General features: G+C 37.6%; 1 protein-coding gene across 3 annotated transcripts in view; it reads right to left on the reverse strand.

Moving 5' to 3' along the window:
* INTS6 (integrator complex subunit 6) overlaps positions 1-21,565 on the reverse strand; it is a 46,745-nt gene that overhangs the window by 17,692 nt on the left and 7,488 nt on the right. For all 3 annotated transcript variants that reach the window (XM_064440916.1, XM_064440914.1, XM_064440915.1), the window contains one exon: positions 8,500-8,589. In XM_064440916.1, the coding sequence (XP_064296986.1) occupies positions 8,500-8,589 (90 nt within the window). The remainder of the gene's footprint in view (positions 1-8,499; positions 8,590-21,565) is intronic.

A 21,565-nucleotide genomic window follows, 5' to 3' on the forward strand; every position in this document is an offset into this window, starting at 1 on the left:
TCAAGGCAGCATGATTCACAAAGTTGAGAGTTACAAACCAAGTGGGAACAACCACTTTTTAAAGCTGATCTAAACTTCAGAATCAATAGGATGTTTTCTTTAGAATTTCAGCAGTAAAAACTACTTCACTGCAGCAGTCTTTTGTTCAAAGACCCTTCTGCAGAACAGGCTCATTTTCAGTTCAGTCTTTTCCTTGATTCAAGATAAAAAGCACAACTGAATGAAAAGGTAATGTTAATCTAAGACTCCTGCAGAAGAAATATAACCTGGGTATAGCTGCTCAAAAATCTCTGGCTGCCAGGATCACCTACTCCAAATAACTCAGCTTCAACAAGTGAACTAACATGATAGTTATATTATAGAACCCGAAGGCAGGGGTTTTACATAGCTTGGGTATATCCCACAACTAAACTCATGCCTGTGCTTTAAGTGAAAGCCAGAGATAAAGATTAAAATCAACACTGAAATGCAAAATGAGTTCTCACTTTTAAGTGATAGATACCAATAGACACAGCTTCCCATATAAGGAAGAATTGTTAGCCATGTCCCATTGTGTTGCCTCAGTCTGGGAAGAACTACAAAAAAGTTTTAGTTCAAAATATTGAAGATACCATCCAGGGACACACAATACATGGGAGCATTTCTTTTTGCTTTAATTCCCAGAAGAGACAGTAAAAGAGATTAAAGTTTCAGGCTTCAAGCATGCTGCACTAAAGATACAACAATGCTCAGGATATTATTTATTAATCACTAACAGCAACAGCCAGAGAGACTTAACAGAATATCTACAATTCCCAGGGTTAGTGGTCATTTTATAACTAGTTAACTGAAACAAGAAAAAATAAAAACCAATGCTTTAGCTTCAAAGGGACAGCACAAAGCATTTAGAAGACTCTAGCCTCTCTCCTTGCCTTCAGATAGCTGACACAGATTAGCAGGGAAAAAGAAAGCTTATCAGAACATTCAGCTATAGAAGTCCTGAACAGATAGACTAGACTTATAACAAGTAATTAACAGTTTCCAAAAAATTTGATAGATCCCTGGCTGATGATACCACTGTTGGTACAAGTTTAATTCTCATTTCATCTGGAGCACTGCAGCCATAAGGGGGAAATAAGATCCCCAAAGCAATGACTCAAGTGGTGCAGTTTCATTACCTAGCCAAATACAAGGGTTAAGCCCAAAAGCTGAAGCAAACTCAGTTTCTCAAATGTTTTCCTTCTCATGCAGCATCCAAAAAAAATTGCAATTCTCAATCTCAACTCTCTTAACAAAGGAAACTACTAGTCTGTTCTAAAAAATGGTGCAAATCCACAAAAGCACCCACGACAAATTGGATTCATTTTTAGTACATAGTGGTTAGTCAAGTTTTGCAACAAGCCATTGAAAAAGTTCTTTTGTTTGCTTGTTTTTAAGAGATGAACTTGAAAGCATCAAACCTAATTTCCAAACTGGAAACCTCAGCTATTTCTATCTACATAATTGCAAGCATCTCATATTGGGAAAAATACACATCTTCGTGTTTGAAAAATAATCACTTTATTCACAGAATCACAGGCTGGAAGGGACCTCAGGGATCATGTAGTCCATCCTTTCTGGGAAGAGCACAGGCTAGACAAGATGGCCCAGCACCCTGTCCAGATGACTCTTGAAGGTGCCCAACGTGGCCGAGTCAACCACTTCCCTGGGGAGATTATTCCAATGGTTGACTGTCCTCAGTGTGACTGATTTTCCTCTTGTGTCCAGTCGGAATCTCCCCAAGAGCAAGTTGTGTCCATTCCCCCTTGTCCTCTCCATGTGACTCCTTGTAAAATGGGAGTCTCCTTTGTAGCTACCCCTTAAGTGCTGGTACATGGTGATGAGATCCCCTCTGAGCTTCCTTTTCTCAAGGCTGAACAAACCCAGCTCTCCCAGCCTATCCTCATATGGCAGGCTTCCCAGTCCTTTGATCTTGGTGGCCCTTCTCTGGACCCCTTCCAGCCTGTCCACATCCTTTTTTTTGTATAACAGGGACCAGAACTGTACACAGTACTCCAGGTGTGGCCTGATAAGTGCTGAATAGAGTGGGATAATGATTTTTGATACAATCTCAAAGCCAGGAACAAACCCAACAGATCCCACACTCATAACAGGAGCAAGAATCAGAGCACTTTTGACTTTTCAGCACACCTGATGCCTCTGCCTGAATTTCTGCTTTTGCTGGTGCAAGCAGAGCGCACATGTGGGAAGAGCAGCTTTCCCCAAATGTTTCACACGAAATTGGTCGAAGGGCACCCAGCTACGTAACTGGTTTATTACTGATTCACATGCATGTGTTTCCCCTTTTCACACAAAGCCAGCAACGCCAGCCTGGCAAAGGAAACTCGGTTGAAAGAATAGCCACATTCTTAGTAAATTGCCTAGAATCTTGACTATAAGAGTTGCAAGAACTACACTGTCCTCACTTGGGGCTATTATCAAGGAATGCCACTCACCAAATTTTCCTACTTTCATCTGACTGGACAAAAAATTAACTACACCTCTGAAGAGTGCATTTAATCTGCAAAACATACCTATGTTACAGCACTACTTTTCTTCAGGCAGCATATATACATTTTTTGAAGATATATTACACACAGATAAATAAGTATCCCATTGGACCCTGTACCCACACTATCCTGAGTTCAGTTTATCTCAAACTACAAAACCTTTGACTCAGCCGGTTATATTGAGGGAACCCCAAAACCAAACAGTACTCAAGAGCAGGTCATTGCATTATGTACATATTACTATTAGAAATGTTTTCAAACTGTAGGATGGCATGCAAAGCCACTAGCATCAAGTCAAATGTCCTCACTTTCTTTCTCACAGTTTAATTCCAGTTAAATTTAATACCCATGTTACTTGAGCAGCTACAGATTCAAACCAGGCCTCATTCTCTACAAACATTATTAACTTGGTTTTCTAACCTCCAGTTACTTTTTTTTAACTGGTATTGTATTATCACAGCGACTGCATACCTAGCAGAAAATATTGTGGGCTTAGAAATGTACATCTTGCATTTCATTTCTTCCCCATGCATATTTCAATACAAAGGCACGCTCAGCTTTTCCTTTGACCTTCACATTGGTTGTTGAGAAAAAGATAGAATGAACAATTTAAAGGGAGGTTGCTTACCAGCAATGGACTTCAACATGTTGTCTATATATAATCACACAAAAGCATCCTCCCACCTTAGTACTAAAAACCAGCTGTTTTGTCTCAACACTGGTTTGTAGGAGCACAAACCCTAACATTCCCAAATGCCATAATGCCAGAGCAAGATAGCAGTGCGTGCCTTATGTCCCTCTTCCCTGCCAATCCACTAAAGTGTTCAAGAACAGAAGGACTGGTAGACAACCTGTTCCTGAAGAGATCTTAAGAGAACCCTGTTATTAGTGAGCAGGTAATTTTTTTTTTTTTATTCTGAGCCCTTGTCTCTACACACATTTATGCAATCATAAGCAGCAGCACAGTTTAAAATCCTCAAAAAACAGCAGAGGATCCTAGGGACCCTAGCCTGAATAAAAGCTAGATCAGCATTAGGAAACTCTGCCGTGGCATGGTAGTTGGTGAAAAAGCGCAATGCTCTCTGGCAATGACTGCACATACAGGTTCATGCATTACAGTGGGCAGCACTAGCACTGCTTAAACTTTAGTACCCAGGTAATTACATTTTCCATGTTCAGAAATCTCATAAAAGGTTGTTACACGATTAGGTACCCAAAAATATCCATACAGACAGTCAACTTTGCCTTTTTTTAATCTAAAAAAAATCTTTAAAAAAATCTATCTGCAAGTAGCTGCCTTTGCAGGCTTTTCTGGTACCCATAAAAAGACAAGACACATCTTACATTCCAAGCGAATGCAGCATTTCATCCTTAGAGGACTGAAGGACGGGCAACAAGGTTCAAGCCCAGCTGAGAAAACAAGCCCTTGATAGACTGAGAAACTCTACTTAGATTTAACAACAGTGTTATGTTTTCCTGTCTTTTTCCATCCAGTCATATGCAGCTATAACCGAGATAGAAAGCCACCAATTGTTCTTCCACAGGAAATAAAATCATGGAGACACACCAGGTCAAACTGACACACCATTTCAATGACATTATATACTTGGCCATTCTGATGATAGCATTAACCATAGTGTCCACTTACACTCAGCTGCTGCTTACACAAAATTCACCCTCAAGAGCTTTGGGGGTCAATGCTAAATGCTGTGATCCTGGCAACTGCTGCTAATACGAATAGCATGGGGAAGGAAGGACAGGAACATATAACTAATGAGATCCCCCATATTTCTTGCAGAATTTGTTTAGAAATCAAGATTTTCAGCTGGAAGAACTACAATTAAAATATTATGGAGCATTTACAGTTCCTGATTACTCTTGAAAATAAGGACCTGGTACAGTTGTTATAGTTATTACATCAGGGATGCAAGATGATCAACCCTGGGAAGGATCATTGTGACATTGTCAAACAGTTCTGGGATGAGGAGTCCAAAAAAAAAAATAATCACTGATTCCTCCTGTAGGACTCTTACAAATGGAAGATCAGAATGACAACATGCAGAAGACAAGCAGCATTGCTCATGCTTTTTGTGTTAGTAGAATCATAGAATCGTTAAGGTTGGAAAAGACCCTTAAGATCATCAAGTCCAACCGCTAACCTATGACTGCCAAATCCACCACTAAACCATATCCTCAAGCACCACGTCTACCCTCCTTTTAAATACCTCCAGGGATGGAGACTCAACCACTTCCCTGGGCAGCCTGTTCCAATGTTTGGCAACCCTTTTGGTGAAGAATTTTTTCCTAATATCCAACCTAAACTTCCCCTAGCACAGCTTGAGGACATTTCTTCTCATCCTTGTTTGCATAATCATTCAACAGAATCTATCAATTGGTCAATAACCCAGTTTCAATCTTGCAAACAGGAGTTATGCCTCTTAAAACAGAGGGCACATTGGAGGAAGACAAGGGAAGATAGCCCAGCAGCTGCAAAAATGGAGAAGTATGACAATTCATTCCATAATATAAAGAGGAATAAGAGAAATCCCCTTAAGGAATTAAACACTTGTTAAAGGAAAGATCAGGAAAGGGCTAAGACTGAATCTGAGGTATCAGGCCAGAAATAAAAGCCACCCCAAGAGGAATCCATAGTATGAGACCAATAACTAATGATGGTATTCCAACAGTGTAAGCCCATCTCTTCCTCAAGTTATGACTGGGACAAGTGAATCCAGGGAAAAATCTGGTCAACATGCCATGCTGGATGTAGAATTGACATTGGTGCTCTTCAGTACATCAGCACTGATGAATTAGAAGTTAGTGCCAGAAGGGACAGGACTGAAAATCCTATTAACTTGTGCCAGTGGAGATAATTGCATAGGCTGCATAATTTCTGTCTTCAGTCTGAGGAGCCACATCATCGGAGACAAGGTAGTGCTGAATGGGTAAAGCTCATTATCTGCAAAACCCATATTAAATTCCACAAAGGAACAGGACATCTGAAGAATTCAGCCAGAGCTCTGAAACAGGGTTTAAGGTTGACTGCTTAACACTAGGGCAAATGACAGTGTTCCCATAGTGATAAAGCTGATTTCATTGGTAAGAATGCAAATGTTCATCTGAATGTCAAAGCTTTGAGAAAACTTGCCTCCAGGTTCCATGCTGGCTTCACAGGCTTTCCAAAACCAACATTCTGTCGGTTCTCTTGTACATAAGTTTTAAAAGAACTAAAAATATACTGCCTTAGCCATAAGAACTTTACACAGGAAGTAAAAACACTGTTGTCATAGCCAGTGGGATATGATCACTTCCAACACCAACTCTGAAAAGCCTCTCCAAAGTCAAACCCAAAGAACAGAAGACATTTGAAAGCAAATGAAAAGCTTTGTTAGTGAACAGAAGAGCAACAACGGACTTCCATATCTCCAGGGTGCTGTTACTGTATTAATTCAGCTTCATTTCTGCATGTCCAACTTGAGACGTAACTGTAAAGGATGCTCAAACTACACTAAGAAGAATTCTGATCAATAGGACACATGTTGACAAACGCAAAAGGTATCTCTGAAAGACAGAAGCATCCTTGGATGCTTTGTTCCCCTGCTCTTTGATAGCATTAGGTATGTTCCTACTGGCACAGCTATGGCAAAGGAGAAAAAAAAAAATCACATCCATTGCTGGGTATGAAATATATACCCTGTAAATACATATGGAGGAAGACCCAAAGAAACTTGCATTTTGTCTTGCAGTAAGAGCATTTGTCTTGCACTTTCAGTTCCTCCAGAAGGCTGTGCCTTTAAATTTGCTCATTTACCAAGAAATCATTTGTTCACTACCATTAGTAGGGCAGATTCTGCATTTTTTTTTCAGTGTAAGTTACAACAATTTAAAGATGTGAACGTGTGACCAAATGGTTGCCTGACCATAAGATGTCTTCTTGTGAAGACTAAGGTAAAAAAGTTGTACCCAGATTTGAAGGAAAAGGGACAAAAAAGTGCTGCCTGTAAAAAATCATGACTCTTGCTGTAAGAAAAAGAGCTCACAACAGCCAATAGAACTTTCTTACCTAAATCATTTCTGATAAATGAACAAGATGAAAAGAAACTTAATGTAAAACCATAGAACACATTAGTTCACGTTAGAACACATAGTACACGTTAGAAGGGAGACAAAGGCTACACAGTCCAGAGCCTTCTGATTGCTCAGGGCCTTGTCCAATTCAGTTTTGAGCATCTCCAATAACAGCAATCTCACATCCACTGGACAACCTATGCCCATGTTCAGTCACCCATGCAATTAAAATTTTTCTTGATATCCAATCCGAATTTCCCTTGTATAATTTACAGCTGTTGCCTCTCACTTCAGCCCTGTGCACCTCCAAGAAAAGCCAGGCTCCCTCCCCCATTAAGTTGTTGCAGATGGTGGTAAGAGACCCCGCCACAGCCACAGGCTTCTCTTCTAAAGGCTGAACAAACCCAGTTCTCAGAGCCTCTACCCAGGTGTCATTTGCTTCACCACTTAAGCGTCTTGGTGTCCCTCACTCCAGGATGTCAATGTCAGATTTTAGAAGTCTGACATCTAACAGCAGAGAAGTTGCTTCTCCTCAAGGACTTACACAGCTAAGTGATTACCCAGTTAGCTCTTTAAAAAACCCCAACCAACCACCAGTATTCTGCTGCTAACAGCACTAAATGCTGTAGATGGCTCTAGAAGTGTCACACTACCCTCTGTTTAATTAACATTTGCTCACTGGCAATCACTGTAAATATGAAGCTGCTGTTCTACTCAGTATTTTGGACCACACCAATCAATCACTGGATTAAGCTGAAAACAGCTTATTGGGTAAAAAATATGATGAAAGTGAGGTTTTATACAGACAACCTACTTGGTATCATTGATCCAGGCATTCCCTTTCAGTTACTGGCTATGGCTATTTGTTAGTAGTCCACATAAAAGTATGAAGTCATTTAACTTTCTTCCTCTAAGGCAGATACGTTACAAAAACACTCAATACCACTTCCCATACAATACAAACAACTTCTGTAAGTGCTGTAAAAACACCATATAATAAAGTATTAGGAGAAATCTGAGTAACTAACGAACAGCAATGTACAAGTTAATCTGTAGAGTCAAATGTGGCATACCACACGGGAAAGTCTGAATCCTCCCTTCAAACTTTTAGGACAGACCTTTGGATATTAGCCTTTTCCCTGAAAAGGGAATGAACTTAGGGATTTTTTTGTTGGTTGTTTGGGTTTTGTTACTACTGTATGGAATGGACACTGAGCTGGTCAGACCAACCTCATCCCTAGTGATCTCTTTTTAAGGAAAGTATTCAAAACGGCCAGTAAGTTAAAATAGTTCAGTGCTTCAGCATTTGCTATCACTCTGAGTTTGCCAGAAGTCTGAGCAGGTACTCCAGTATATTAAGATCTGGTGTTTTAAACTGCTCTACAGATTTAATTTTAAATACATTACTTCAGCTTTTATCTTGTATCATAAGGACACTACTGATTTGATTATAATCACTTTAAGAGCCCAGTGTGAAAGAAGTTCGTATTTCACATACTCCCTAGTGGGAAGTGATTTCCTTTGGGAAATCACTACATTAATTTGGGTCTATACATAAAGAATTTAAATCTAGACCTGTTAAACACATACATGCTTTACAGAAATCAATTTCTTCTGCTAACATATTTGAAAAGCCATGAACTCCCTGGATAGAAACAGGGAACTGAGTCCACTAAACAGACCAACAGTTGTACTATATGCTTCTGCCACATGTGATAAGGAAAAAGAGCTATTCAGATTTTTGTAGTACTATTACATAAAATTACCTGAAATTAAAAGGAAAAAACATGCAAGCTTAAGCTATTAACAGCATACTTTTGAGGAGTCATTTATGCTCCTACTGTAAACAGTATTCTAAGACAACATTTAGTACACATCATTGTAAACAGAGGTCAGATCTTACCTCTTCCTGTATGCCACTGGTTGTAGTTAATTTACTTCCATCAGTAACTGTTATAATTATTGCTGGCTCCAGAAAAAAGGGGTTTCGTCCCTAAGGGGGGAAAAAAGGGGAATGTCCTTTAAAATGCTGTGACAAATTTGTAAACTTCTGTTCAGTCATTAAACAGCCACTGATACCCTCCAACAAAACAATGAGGCCTGAGGTATTTTTTCTTATGTACTATATAGTACAGTCCTATACAGTTTTGACTTTTTGCAGTTAGGCCATGTAAAGCTACACACTTAATATATCTGTATTCAATAAATGCATAGAAAAACATTGCAAAAATGGTTAACATAGGACTTAAAGAACAATGTGTACTGCAGTATTCTGACAAACTGGCAGCTAGAGGAACAACTGCCTCTTTAAACCAGAGATATTTCCAATTCCCCCTACTCTAGGGTTGATTTTATGCGTGATTTAACTACTGTGTGACCACCTAAAGCATTTGCATAGTACCTTGTGATCACAATCCCCGGGTTAAGAACTAATACGCTATATATTAAGGAAAACTCTGACATGAACAGTACCAGTTACCTTTTGACCAAGGTTATTGAACCATGCATGCAAAACTTCAGAAACAAATACTTGAAAAGTAGACAAACTTGCTATATGAATCATTTAAGATAGAAACATATACAAGGTAAGACATTCTGTGATCCCACCATGACATTCAACTAGTTTAGCTGTAACAAAAAAAACTTGGTCTGTTATTGGCACTTCCTTTTCCTACTGCCAGTATGGTAGGAGCCTACTGTACCTCTGGAAAAAACAGGACCCCAAAGTAATCCACGGACACGTGAACTCCACGCCCAGGTAGCACATTCCACTCTAGCTAGGGTTAAAAGCTGGATAAAAGCCACCACAAGCTTTTCTTTAGTGGGTCCCACTCTCCTATTGCCAAGCTCAAGGCCTTGTTTTTCTTTTTCAGGAAACAAAGAAAAATACAACTACACCCACAGCCTAGTTCTGCTTATAAAGACAAACTATCTCACAAATACTTATTTACTCCAGAAACATGAACAGAGAACTAGTAAGTTTTAAGAGAGAGACCTTTTCAATCCATTTTTTTACAACCCATTTAATAAAAAGGATCATCTACCGATTGCGTAGAGCAAAAATATCACCTAACAATTTGAAATATATTTGGTGAGGGTTGGCCCATTTAAAGTGGCAACACCACATTTACAGTGATCAATTAACTCTATGTTAACAGAAAAATTAAAAAGTTATTTGCTCAATATTTGCTCAAACCTTACTGAAAATCCTACAATTTTCTTTAAAATAGCGTACTCTTACCACAGAAAAAATTATGCAAAAATAAAATTAAAACGGTGAAGATCAATCTCTTCCACAAAAGCTAAGCTAGTTCATAATCCAATTTAAACAATTACTCAAAAGAATTTAAGGACTCTCAAAATACACTCAATTTTAATTAAAATAATTTCCTAAGAATATTTAGCCTTATTTAATTCTCAAGAACAGTTATGGTATGTTATTCTGCCAACTAGTAGTTCACCACAACTGCAAAACATCAGCTGGAAGCTAATTACATTGCACTGAAATAATATTGAAAGCAGGGTTTCTAACTAGAGGAAAAGGATACTGTTCTCATGAATACTGAACATAAAAATACTTTAATCCTATTGCTAGTAAATGGTTCTAAGAATGAAATGACAATTGACAAAAATATTTAGATGTCATAAGCAATGCACTTTAGGTCAATATTCTGGTCCAATTTGAAATATATTAGAAATTTAGTCTGACAACTGCTATTAAGATAATGAGGATATCTGGATAAACACTTTTGTGTACCTCAACTATAATCTTTTTCAGTTTTAACCATCTAAACTTTAAGCCTTAAATTTGAACACTTTGGTCTCAGAATGATTATGAAATTATAAGGAAGGGAACAAGAGATTGTAAGCTTGAGTTCCTCCCCCAGAAAAATGTCTCAGGCTGATGAAGTAATTTTTCCCAATACTGTGTAATTTCACAAGCATTTTACCTGCACAATGGATGATCATTGACAAGATCAAGAATCAACTCATATAGCAACATATTTACAAAAGAATAATCTTTTTACCAGAACAACATTCATTTGTAACAACAGAGTAACAACTGATTTGAGAATCTGACCCCAAAGACAAAGTAACTCACATTTCCACATGTATCATCTACAGAGTAACTGTGGAAACAATAGTAGTGTACTATTGCAGAATACTTCACTCCTGTTTAAGTAATAAAGGAAAGTTTCCCCTTGAAATCTCCTCTTCACTAGCTAGATGTGAAAATACAGTAATCTTGAGGTCAACTCATCAGTACAGCTATAAATATTACCCTTTCTAGAATTTATTAAATCAAGTCAGAGTATACAGTTCACCACTAAGCTGTTTAAAGACAAGTGAACAGAGCTGAGTTCACTTAGCTGCACTTAGGTTCACAGTTCCATGCAATTTAGAAACATGAAATGAATACCTACATTCCACCTAAAGGAGCAGAAACATAATTAGAATATATCAAGGAGGAATTTCACATAGTGTCTATTATTGAGGTTTACTATTTTTGATTAAAAATTTCCGTATCATTAATTCTTAAAGAACACCACTGACTCTTCTGACCCTACTCCTCACCTTAGCTATATGAAGGCATGCAAAACCAATATGAAGTCAGGTATTTCTTTAAAAAACCCTCATATATAAGCAAGCTCTCAAAACTCAAGAGATGTTTTAGTAGATTTAGCAAAATGAAATTCCAGAAGACTTACACTTACCAATTTGTTAAAATAAACTGTAGCATTTTTGTCAATTACTGTTTTGGAACTTTATTTTAATCTAATAAAATCTTCTATTGTTCTTCCTTTAGAAATATACTATTAAAATAAAACACTACAAATTTATATAACTTAGAAATATCATATTCTTCAGAATACATTGCAACACCATTGACAGTGAATTCATGCGAAATCAATTCAGCACAGCTCAATTATTTTAGCTACGCAGTGAAACAGTGAGTGACAGAGCATACATTACCAGCTCATTGCCAGCTTACAGGTATGCCGAAATGCACGGGAAATCAGCTCAGCATACCAAGGTGTAAAAAATAAGCCCGTTTACAACTTACTCTGACAACAAACTAATCACCACAAGGTTTTGTTCATTTCAAAAGAAAAATAATCCAGCAGCTAATTTTAGTAGCATCTTACATTCCCACACAGGAAAGTCAAAGATAGAAAGTGTGAAACCCTGAGCTCTTAAACTAAGTAGGGTAAAGATCAACTCGACCTCAGTACCAATATCTTGGGAAACATAAGGGCATCACTCACAATTTCAGCTAGCATTATATAGGCCTATCCTAGCAAGCATATAAGCAAAGATCTTTCTGTTCTTGTTACCTGTTTTCAGACAGATAACCACTGAGAGTGGATAAACATTTTAGAGTTTAGAAACTCAACTGCTATATTTAAACTGTGGCAGTTTGAGTCCCAATTTTCTCCTCAGGCTACAGTAAATTGAAAGTATTTAAGTTTTATTTTAAACTCTTATTTTTAAATAGATTTGCTTATAAACAAGTACTTTGGAAAAACTAAACGTTACTTATTTTCCTAGCTGAAACTGCAGTGGTAACTAGCTCCCACAGGGACTTCAGCTAATTGCGTCATATAGGCAAATTGGTTCATTTGGGATCCTTTTCAGTCCAAATAGCTGCTAGAGTCATCTGACTGCAAATTCGTTTCAGTAATATGCTTTTCCCTCTGACAGTTCCTAGCAGTGGTAAAAAAAGCACTAAGGAAGAGGCACCTAAGGTTTTAATGGGTGATCACTCTCTTCAACCACCAAGTATTGAGAAGTGGTACAAAAGGGTTTTTTCATTCACCTACAAACTGTGTTTTCAAGGGCAGATATGCACCAAGGAGACCAAAAAAACCCACACACACCTCTTTTTGGAAGAAAGTTACTTAAATTATCAGAACCAATACCAAGGCAATCTTGCAAGCTTGCTAGGCTAAAATAGAAGAAGCAAGAGATTCAAAGCCTTAAAACTAACTTATCTGTTCTACAACACGCATTCTTTTGAACAATTTGATAGCTTCACAACTCTGTTCTGAATCACAAAGCTACGTAGTTACATCAGTTGCCATTTCTTCAGTCTCCAGCTGAAGTAGTTCTGTGCTGTGCTCAGATAACACAAAACAGAGCTGTGAGCACCCCTGAGCTCCACACCGCTCACACAAGATCACATCAAGAGGTACAGCAAGCCCACCCCAGCTTGCATGATGTCTTCAAAGGACGTCTCAGATCGAGCCAGAAGTGTATCAAATTATCAAGACATTATCATCTGGTTAAGACTCTCAAAACTAAGAATTCACTTTCATAGGCAAGTAAGCTTCACAACCACTTTCAGCATGACTGGTTAATACATTCATGGATTATTTTTTTTTCTTCTTCAAAATGTACAGGCAAAGCAATTCAAGAGCTGTTGTGACCTTTACATGTGCAAGTATATGCTATTACACATGCAGTACCAGAAAATTGATTTAAGACTACTGTCACCTTATTTAAATATTAATTTCAGAGCAGAAGCGTTAAAAAACTTAATAGCTGAGGTAGAAACATGACCAAAAACCGCGAAGTCAGAGCCTAAAAATGACATGTTCAACAAGCAACTACTATAAAAAGAATAAGTATTTAGTAGTACAAAAGCTTCATGCCCAAGAAAGGCTAAAAGTTGAAAATAAATATAAACGGAAATAAAGTGCATATTTTTAACAGAACACGCATTCACTAATCACTAGAAAACACTCATTTTCAGATCATGATCTAAAAGGTACACTTTCATTTCAGTAAATCACTAAATTTAACAGAAGTCGTACTGCACATCCATCGTACATTATATCATCTCAGCCTTTTATTTTCAGAAGAATCAGCCCTAACTGCCAGTAAGTTTAGTCATCTGACCAGGAAATACAAAAGTGCGCTATCGGGTTTTTTGATTCAATCAGGTTTTTCAGAATTTAAAAGGTCAAGATTCTCATAAATGTTCATGAGAATCTGTGAGCAACCATTGTTCAAAAACAATAGTTTAAAATGAAATTGGAAAGTGAGGATGATGGCAAAATTATTAGCTTTAAAACTATTTTTTTAATAACAGCTTAAAAAATACCAACACACTAAGCTTGAATTTCAACAAACTAAAACAGATGGTCCAAATCCACCATTGTTTTCACTTTTTGTATCTGAGGGACTTCAGTTATGCTTTAGCAAAATCTTGAAATGTCTAAAACATTAACATTTGTTAGAGACTCTCCTTCAGTGCTCAAGGCAGCACACTATCAAATACACAGACGTATTTAACAGCTGTTCTATGCTCTGAGAGTCAGCTATATAGGAAATGTAGCATCTTGTGCAACTTCTTACTTGTCCCACTTGCATTTTCAGCTACTTCGACTATTTTCTATTATCCCTGCAGAACCAATCAATAGAGTTGTGAAGACCTATAGAATCAGTTGTATTTTATGCACTCACAGAGTCATTTCCCAAGTCAAACACAGTTGAATACACTGGCATCATAGTAGCATTTTAGTGAATTCATAACTGGCAGTACAACTCTTCACAAAAACCTATTTCGCTCTTAAGTTTTTTTCAAATGTATGTAGACATGCACCATAACCACATATATACCTACATACTATAGTACTCAGGAATGAATAAGCTTGCTGCTTCAGTAGGTTTGTAAATTATTTCATACTACTTGATAAAAAGCAAAATGGCTTTAAATGGAAGCTTTCCCAGATGAAGCTCTGCTGCATATCTCTTAATATTTAGCAGAAATACACTACGGAACTCCATGATCTATCAGAACGTAAAGAATATGCTGGGCGCAGGGAAGAGCAAGAAGGGCAGTCAGGCTCTACTACAATCTTAGCTTTGATTGATCTGCCTTCTCACAGGATATTCCACAAGAGCTCCATGATTCTGTGGCCAGACTGAAAAGCACAGCACCTCCGAACTGCATCACAGTGTTACCTAAGTGACTGAACCTGCATGGTAAAAAGAGCCTTGAAACCATATTTATTTGTTATGGCTGTTTTAGAATAGAAACTGACCCCACAAACGGGAACCACTTAAGAGTCAGAGAGATTTCTGTGATTTCAGGCTAAGGAAGAACTGAAGGACATACTGCAGTTCTGTATGGGATTATGATCTCTGACAAGCCTTTGTGCAGGCTTCATGCACGAAGTTGCTAACTTTCCCCTGTTTTGCTCTCCATAAAATTTTGATATGTTCCCTTGACGCTGTTGATTATTCAATAGATAATGCAATTTTGCAGTGGTAGCAAGTCTCTCTTACTAGTAAATGATCAGATATTTGCGCAGCAGATGTATTTCAAGATCACTTTCAGAAGCCTCGGAAGAAACTTAAATGAAAGCTACGCTAACCACTGAGTTTTACAGTGTTTTGAAGTCTGTTATGAAGTTTAAGTCATAAAAGAAATTCTAATATAAAACAGAAATCTCTCTTGGTGCCTGACCAATGGCAAAGATAGACACCAGATCGGTCACAGGTTAGAATCTTATGGAACAACCTAATGAAACACTATTCCAGGAATTGCACTACTACCAAGAAAAAATGCCCAGTTTTTCTGAAAGGGCTGCAGGACAGTGGGAGGATTCTTACCATTAGCTCTGGTCCACATACATCTGTAGTAGAGACATACGTTCTCTATCATAACACTGAAACCTTTCAGCTCTCCCCATAGTATTCAAGATAGGAGGACTTATGCTCTACTTCCCCTTCATGCTAGGTAGCTGGGTATACTACCTCACCCTCAAAGACAGGTTTTAGGAAGAATGCAGGTAAATTAATCACCTGTGAGAGCCCCTTACTACACCCAAAAGAAGAGAGCTCCACATCTTGAAAGGAAAGTGACCACTGTCAGAAATGCAGATAATAGCTCAAAGTGTAGTCCTCTATAGTCTCAAGAATCAAAGATCTAGTTCCTCTGTATATGAAACGATATACACACAGGATGGGTAAAAACACTGCGTCTCTTCGACTGAGGGAGGGCAGAAAGAAACAGGTTTGAGAAATGCTGAAGGAGTCTTGACTGAGCCCATGACAATCACTATGCACTATGAAAACACCAACTCTCACCACCACCACTGACACTCTCAAACTAGGACTCACATGGTTTTCATTGTATTTTTAACTCCATAAAAGGGACTTTTAGAAATTTATATTTGGCCAAAATAGCATATCAGAGAGTACCCCACCTACATAGACTTGCATTTTTACTTTGTAATTGGAAAACTAGCCAGCAGAGGGGGCACAAGTTAACAAAATCTATCTTCGTATGAGGTGATTGAGTAACGAGATAAACGTGAGGCACACACTGTTTGAATACTATCTCAAAATACATACAAACAGGTAAATACTTCTTTTCTAAAGCTGTGTATACCAAAAAACCTTAAATTATTGTATAAGTAGAAATAAGATGTAATCAGTCACTGAACCCTAATCTCTTGATCGAGCTCTGTTGAATACAACATTCAGTATGTGCTGTCCTTGATGCCAGAAGCCATGAACTATTATTCCACTTCTCCCCTTTTTTGCTGCTGACTGCCCATCTTTTGGAAGGCTCAGCCACATTTAACTGTATTCCATACACATACACTCCCTTTTCTTCTGAAGCTAAAAGATAGAATACTATCTCAAATGATTTTATCGTTTGGAGAAGACCGTAAAAACAGAGTTCTAAAAGTCTACTAGAATTTATCAAGGTCTGAACTCATGCTTCTATTAACTCACCATCTTTTCCCCCAAGAACATGGAAAATGCTGTTGAAGCACTCATGATTTCTCCTGCACTCATTCACACTCTGAAAATCAGGGTATCAATGGCAATGATTTTGCAGTAAGGATGGCTACCCACAAAAGACATTTCCTCCATGCCGTGAGGACATTCGAAAGTAAGTTCAGCTATGTACAGCTGTCCTTCCCTATGGGCTACAGCAATGTTATAGGGAAAGTAATTTTTCACATCCTAGACAATTCTTTAGCTAACTATATTACAAATGCTTAAGAGCTACTCTGATGCCCAAGACATGCACTAACCACAGTTACTTATTTGGAACTTCTGCGGAGGATTGCAAGGTAGTTACGTGGTTTTTGCTTCATCCCTTACTGGCATTATAGATTAGCAGTAGATAAAATGATTTTTGCATACACAGTTAGGACACTGATTTGGTGGTACAACTGAAGCTTTCTGTATTTCAGGTGACTGGAACAAACAAGTTGCAGGCTTAAACAAAACAAAAACAAAAGAAACAGCAAAAGGTTTTCAAAGCAGAAGACAAGTGCAACAGCAGACTTTTCCTAAAGCCAAGCCAGAAATTAAACTCCTCAGCGCACCAGTTACAGAATATACAAATGAAGGGAGCATTCTTGAAACAACTGCTATCTCCATAACACAGGCTACATGCTATCAACATACGTTAAGTAGAAAAGGAAATTTAAGGTATCTAGGAAAATAAGTAGTATTAAAAAGTCATTTGCCCCTCAGCTTTTTTTTAAATCTTTAAAAATAATAAAACCATTTATGGCTTCAATTAACTATTGATGCTCCAAACATGTGTCATCTTATACTTTTCCTGCCCAGCCTGGAAGCCCTACAGCAAAAATTAAAAATCTGGTCAGATATCACTTACTGTAATTAAGAATACTATGGAGACAAAACAGCTATCTGAATTGCCTGACACACCAAACCCTTTGTTCAAAAAAAAAATCATAGAAATATATTTAAGCATATCAGCTGTTTGCTTTGCCTGAGCTTGCAAATTTGAGTTCTATAGGCAATGATTTCATTGCATATCCATCTTGAAACATGCAGAAAAAAAATTATGTGCTTTGTATCATTTTTATAGATGCTCATAACGTTACACATTGAGTTCCCAAGTCTGGCACTGAATGTACTGCTTAAAGACTATTTAATAGGACAAATTCAGTCATTTTGGAATTCTACTCAAAGTTTGTGCTAAGAACAAAAGCAAAACTAACAGCAAGAAAAAAAAGCAACCCAAAGCAGCCTAAAAAGGAGATTCAATGCAAGAGATGATTGGTTTGGAATATAAAATCTCCATATTGAACAGTGCACATGTTAAAAGTCATGTCTGTCCAAGAAACTTTTAGACTATGTTCATACTGCATATAAAAGGAATAATGAATACATGGTAGTATTTACTAAGACAAACTTAAAAACCCAAGATACACTGATGCCTTCATGTACCTAAATCACAGAGTTCCCAACATTACTAAGTCAGAGTTTCAAAAATGCCAGTTTAATATAAAGATTTTGTCCTGTTTCTTTCATCTAAGAACAAATTTAATTGAGTTCTAAATAACATATTATATAAGTGATAACTTCTTGATTAACTTCTAAGTGCTCCAGTTTAGGTGAGGTCCTTGGTAAGTTTCAGAAACAATTCAGTCCTTGAATCTTTCACAATTTATTACAATTACCTATTATGTGACATCCTCAAAAAAAACCATAAAATGGACTTCATATACCATTAATTCCAGCAAGTAACTAAACAGTGAAGAACAGCATTGAAACAAAGAACAAAAAGCCACTGACATTGAAAATGTGAGCACTGATGTGACAGATCATCCCAAAAAGGGAAGAATTTTAACTTTTCCTTACAATAATTTAAATATATAAGCAGCAAAGCAACGTGATCACAATTTGTACCTCATTTTTACAATAACAGAAACTGCCCCTTAAAAAAAGATGCACCTTATCAGTTAGTTACAGGTCAGTAAATTAACCACTACTGGAATAACCTGAAATTGGATAAATCAACAAACAAATCCTGGTGGTTTCCAAAGTTATTTGACTGAATATAGTAAATGCAAGCTGCTAAAAATAGATTATATTTCAGCTTTTTATAAACTTTAAAAAGCTAAAAATCATCCACACCAAACATAACTTTAAAGTCAGGCCCAAAGAATGTGGGTTTAAAGATGATTTTGGTCATATTTCGTAAAAATACTTATGTTTTATTCCAAAAATAACTGACCTTGTCAAGCCCTGGATCAAGTCCCTAATTACTGCAGCCTTTCTGCTTCACAGCAGTGACTTTACATAGCTGGTCCTGGCTCAGGCAGTGCAATTCACAGCACTAAGCCAGGCCTCTCTCCTCCATATCCTGGAGAAGGGTAATGAATTTCACAGTTGCCAGCACACTGAGTAGGAAAAACACCACCCCCACAAACAAAAACCAAGGCGAAAAGCCAGAGAGAGTTGTATACAAAATACCTTTTGGGGGGTTATCAATTCAGAGTACTGACAAGCTGAATGAAACTAGCTTATTGACTCAAGAATATAAGGCAATTCTTCTGAATAACCACCCCAAAACTGCCCCACAACTCTCTCCCAGAGTTTGTCACCCCTTCAGCAGGAGAAACTTAGCTGTTTTAAAACAGATTCTGAACCACTACAGTTCACAGTCCAGCTTATTAAAGATCTGAATCAATCACAGATTTATTTTACTACATTAAGTCACACTCGCAACTTGCTTCAAGTTTGGCACAGCTATGAGCACAAGAGGCTCTAAGTTCAGGACCAGAGCAGGCAGCTAGGCTGGATGTGTCTTACACACAGTGATGCAAACAATCAAGTCAGCATTCTGGGATTCAAAGCTCAGAGGGCAGGGGGGTACATCTTGGTGGAAGAATAAGATGGCCACTTTGCGCTCACATTTTGTATGCTTAGCATCAAAAAATGTCAGTGCCCTAAATTGATTCCAATGACAAATATTCTGGATTTGTTCAATGCAGCTTTTTGGCTCAAGGAGACATTGACAAAATACACAACATATTCAGCTAATTTACCCTCAAACATTATTATTGGATGCAATCAGACTAACACCCTGCTCTCCACAAGCAGCAGTTACACATAGATAGAAAAAACCCTACAAATTAAAGGAAATGGGAGTGGCTACACTGAGCAGACACCAAATATGATCCATTCAGGTAAAAGTTTCCTGGCCAAGTCAACAACAGGACATTAAGCATTATTTTCAATATGTATGTCCCTGAATCACTGTCCAAACCTCATACTAAAGACCTCATCTGCACTTCAATTCCTGTTACATCAGTCTTCTAGAAGACCACCGATGTTAAAGCCATGGAACTACGTTAGACACAATCAACATTTACCTGCTATTCTAGCTATCTACCACTGCAGTGCTGCAAGATCCACATTTACCACCCATATTAGAAATAAGAGTAGGAGCAGATTTTGACAAATCCTCTTGCCATTTCATACAACCAGAAGTCTTATCTATTCAGGGACCCAGTCACAGTCATTCAAGGTTCCTGACTAAGGTTAGTATCATATTTTCCAGGCAGCGACTTCTTACCTGTCTATTTTAATGCTGTAGACACTAACCTAGTTTCCCTACTGGAAAAATTGAGGCTTAAATCTATAGTGGACTGTAGATTTATGTAAGCTAGGGCAAATCAATTAACTCGTGCAAAGACACTATCTCTAGAATGAAAACAACAGTTACTTAGATAACAGATATTTGATTTCTCATTAATGTAAGACTGAAATCACCTATACCTTTTTGAAAGATCTAGTCCATTAGGGTCCAACTTTATGGTACTAGAGTGATTAAATACATCCCTTCGATCTTTTTTTTTTTTTTATAAAATATACAGGCAGTAATAACCCAAAATCCTGTTTGCTGTCAATATTCAGAATTATAATAGTAAATACTTCATGAACACGTGATATCCTTTGTAGACATCACAGAAAAACACTACAGGATCATCAGAAATCTCTTATGGCTCACAGGCTAGTCCACTTAAAAAAAATCAAGGATCTTTTAATACATATGAAAGATTTATCCTAAATACACATAACCATTATCTCCTATCTGCAGTATTACTTTTTCTTTAATGAGACTGGTCTACACTTTGGACAATTAAAATTAACACCATAATCACACTATGCAAACTGGACACTTGGTACGAGTTCTGTATTAGCTAGATACTAATGCTCACGAATTTTATGACATTTCAATCTACTGCATACACAACAGGTGAAAACAACTCAAAAAAAGGGCCAGACAATATGATGCTAAAAATCACAACATGAAGTGGAAACATTAACACGGTCTTTAAGCACAAGATGCAGATATGGGAACATTCTATGAACTAAAAGACTCACTTTGTTAAAGGTACAGAATATACTACAAGAAAAAAGCAACAGCAAGCAAGACTCTCAAGCAATGCAATCATAGTTTCAACTGAGCCTCAGCTGAATTAGAATTCAGACACATACACAAATAACAGTTCTTCCCTTCATACTTCAGATATACAGACTGTCTACAACAGAAATCCAAGACTGAATTTAACTATTCAGTACGAAAGTGAAAACAAGCTTAAAGAGAATAAACATAACCACTGAGACGCTGGGGGGAGGGGGGAAAATACTTGTGTTTCACAAGATAACCAAACTCCTGGCTCTAGATCTGTATGTATTTTCTGTGCCTCGCCGACAACTGGCTGTGATGAAGTGCAAACACATTTCAAAAAGAGAAGAATAGTTCAACTATAGGACACATACCTTTAAGCACCCAAATAAAAAAGCTACTATATCCAAGGACACTATAATGACCTGTTCAAATAAACTGTTCCAGATAAAGTCAAGCCAAGAGATAAAATTCTGGTACTCCTGTCTTTAGACTTCCTCTGATGACTTTTGAGTGAATCCAAGAACGCCAGCCAGAGACAGACATCTATACCATCTGCTTAAGCTTTGGCAGTATAACTGAGCTCACCTGACCTCTAAAAACCAAAGCCACAATGAACAGGTTATGGCACTGCCCCTTCCAAATAAAATTTCTTGAAATACTGAGCACTTAAAGAATCAAAGCGTTGAAAGCATACTTCATATTCAGAACATGAAGTATCTCACATCTTCTGCTAGTGAAACAGACTGATGAGATCATTTTCGTCAGAAAA

The sequence above is a fragment of the Phalacrocorax carbo genome, chromosome 1 (genome assembly GCF_963921805.1).
Source record: "Phalacrocorax carbo chromosome 1, bPhaCar2.1, whole genome shotgun sequence".
NCBI lineage: Eukaryota > Metazoa > Chordata > Aves > Suliformes > Phalacrocoracidae > Phalacrocorax > Phalacrocorax carbo.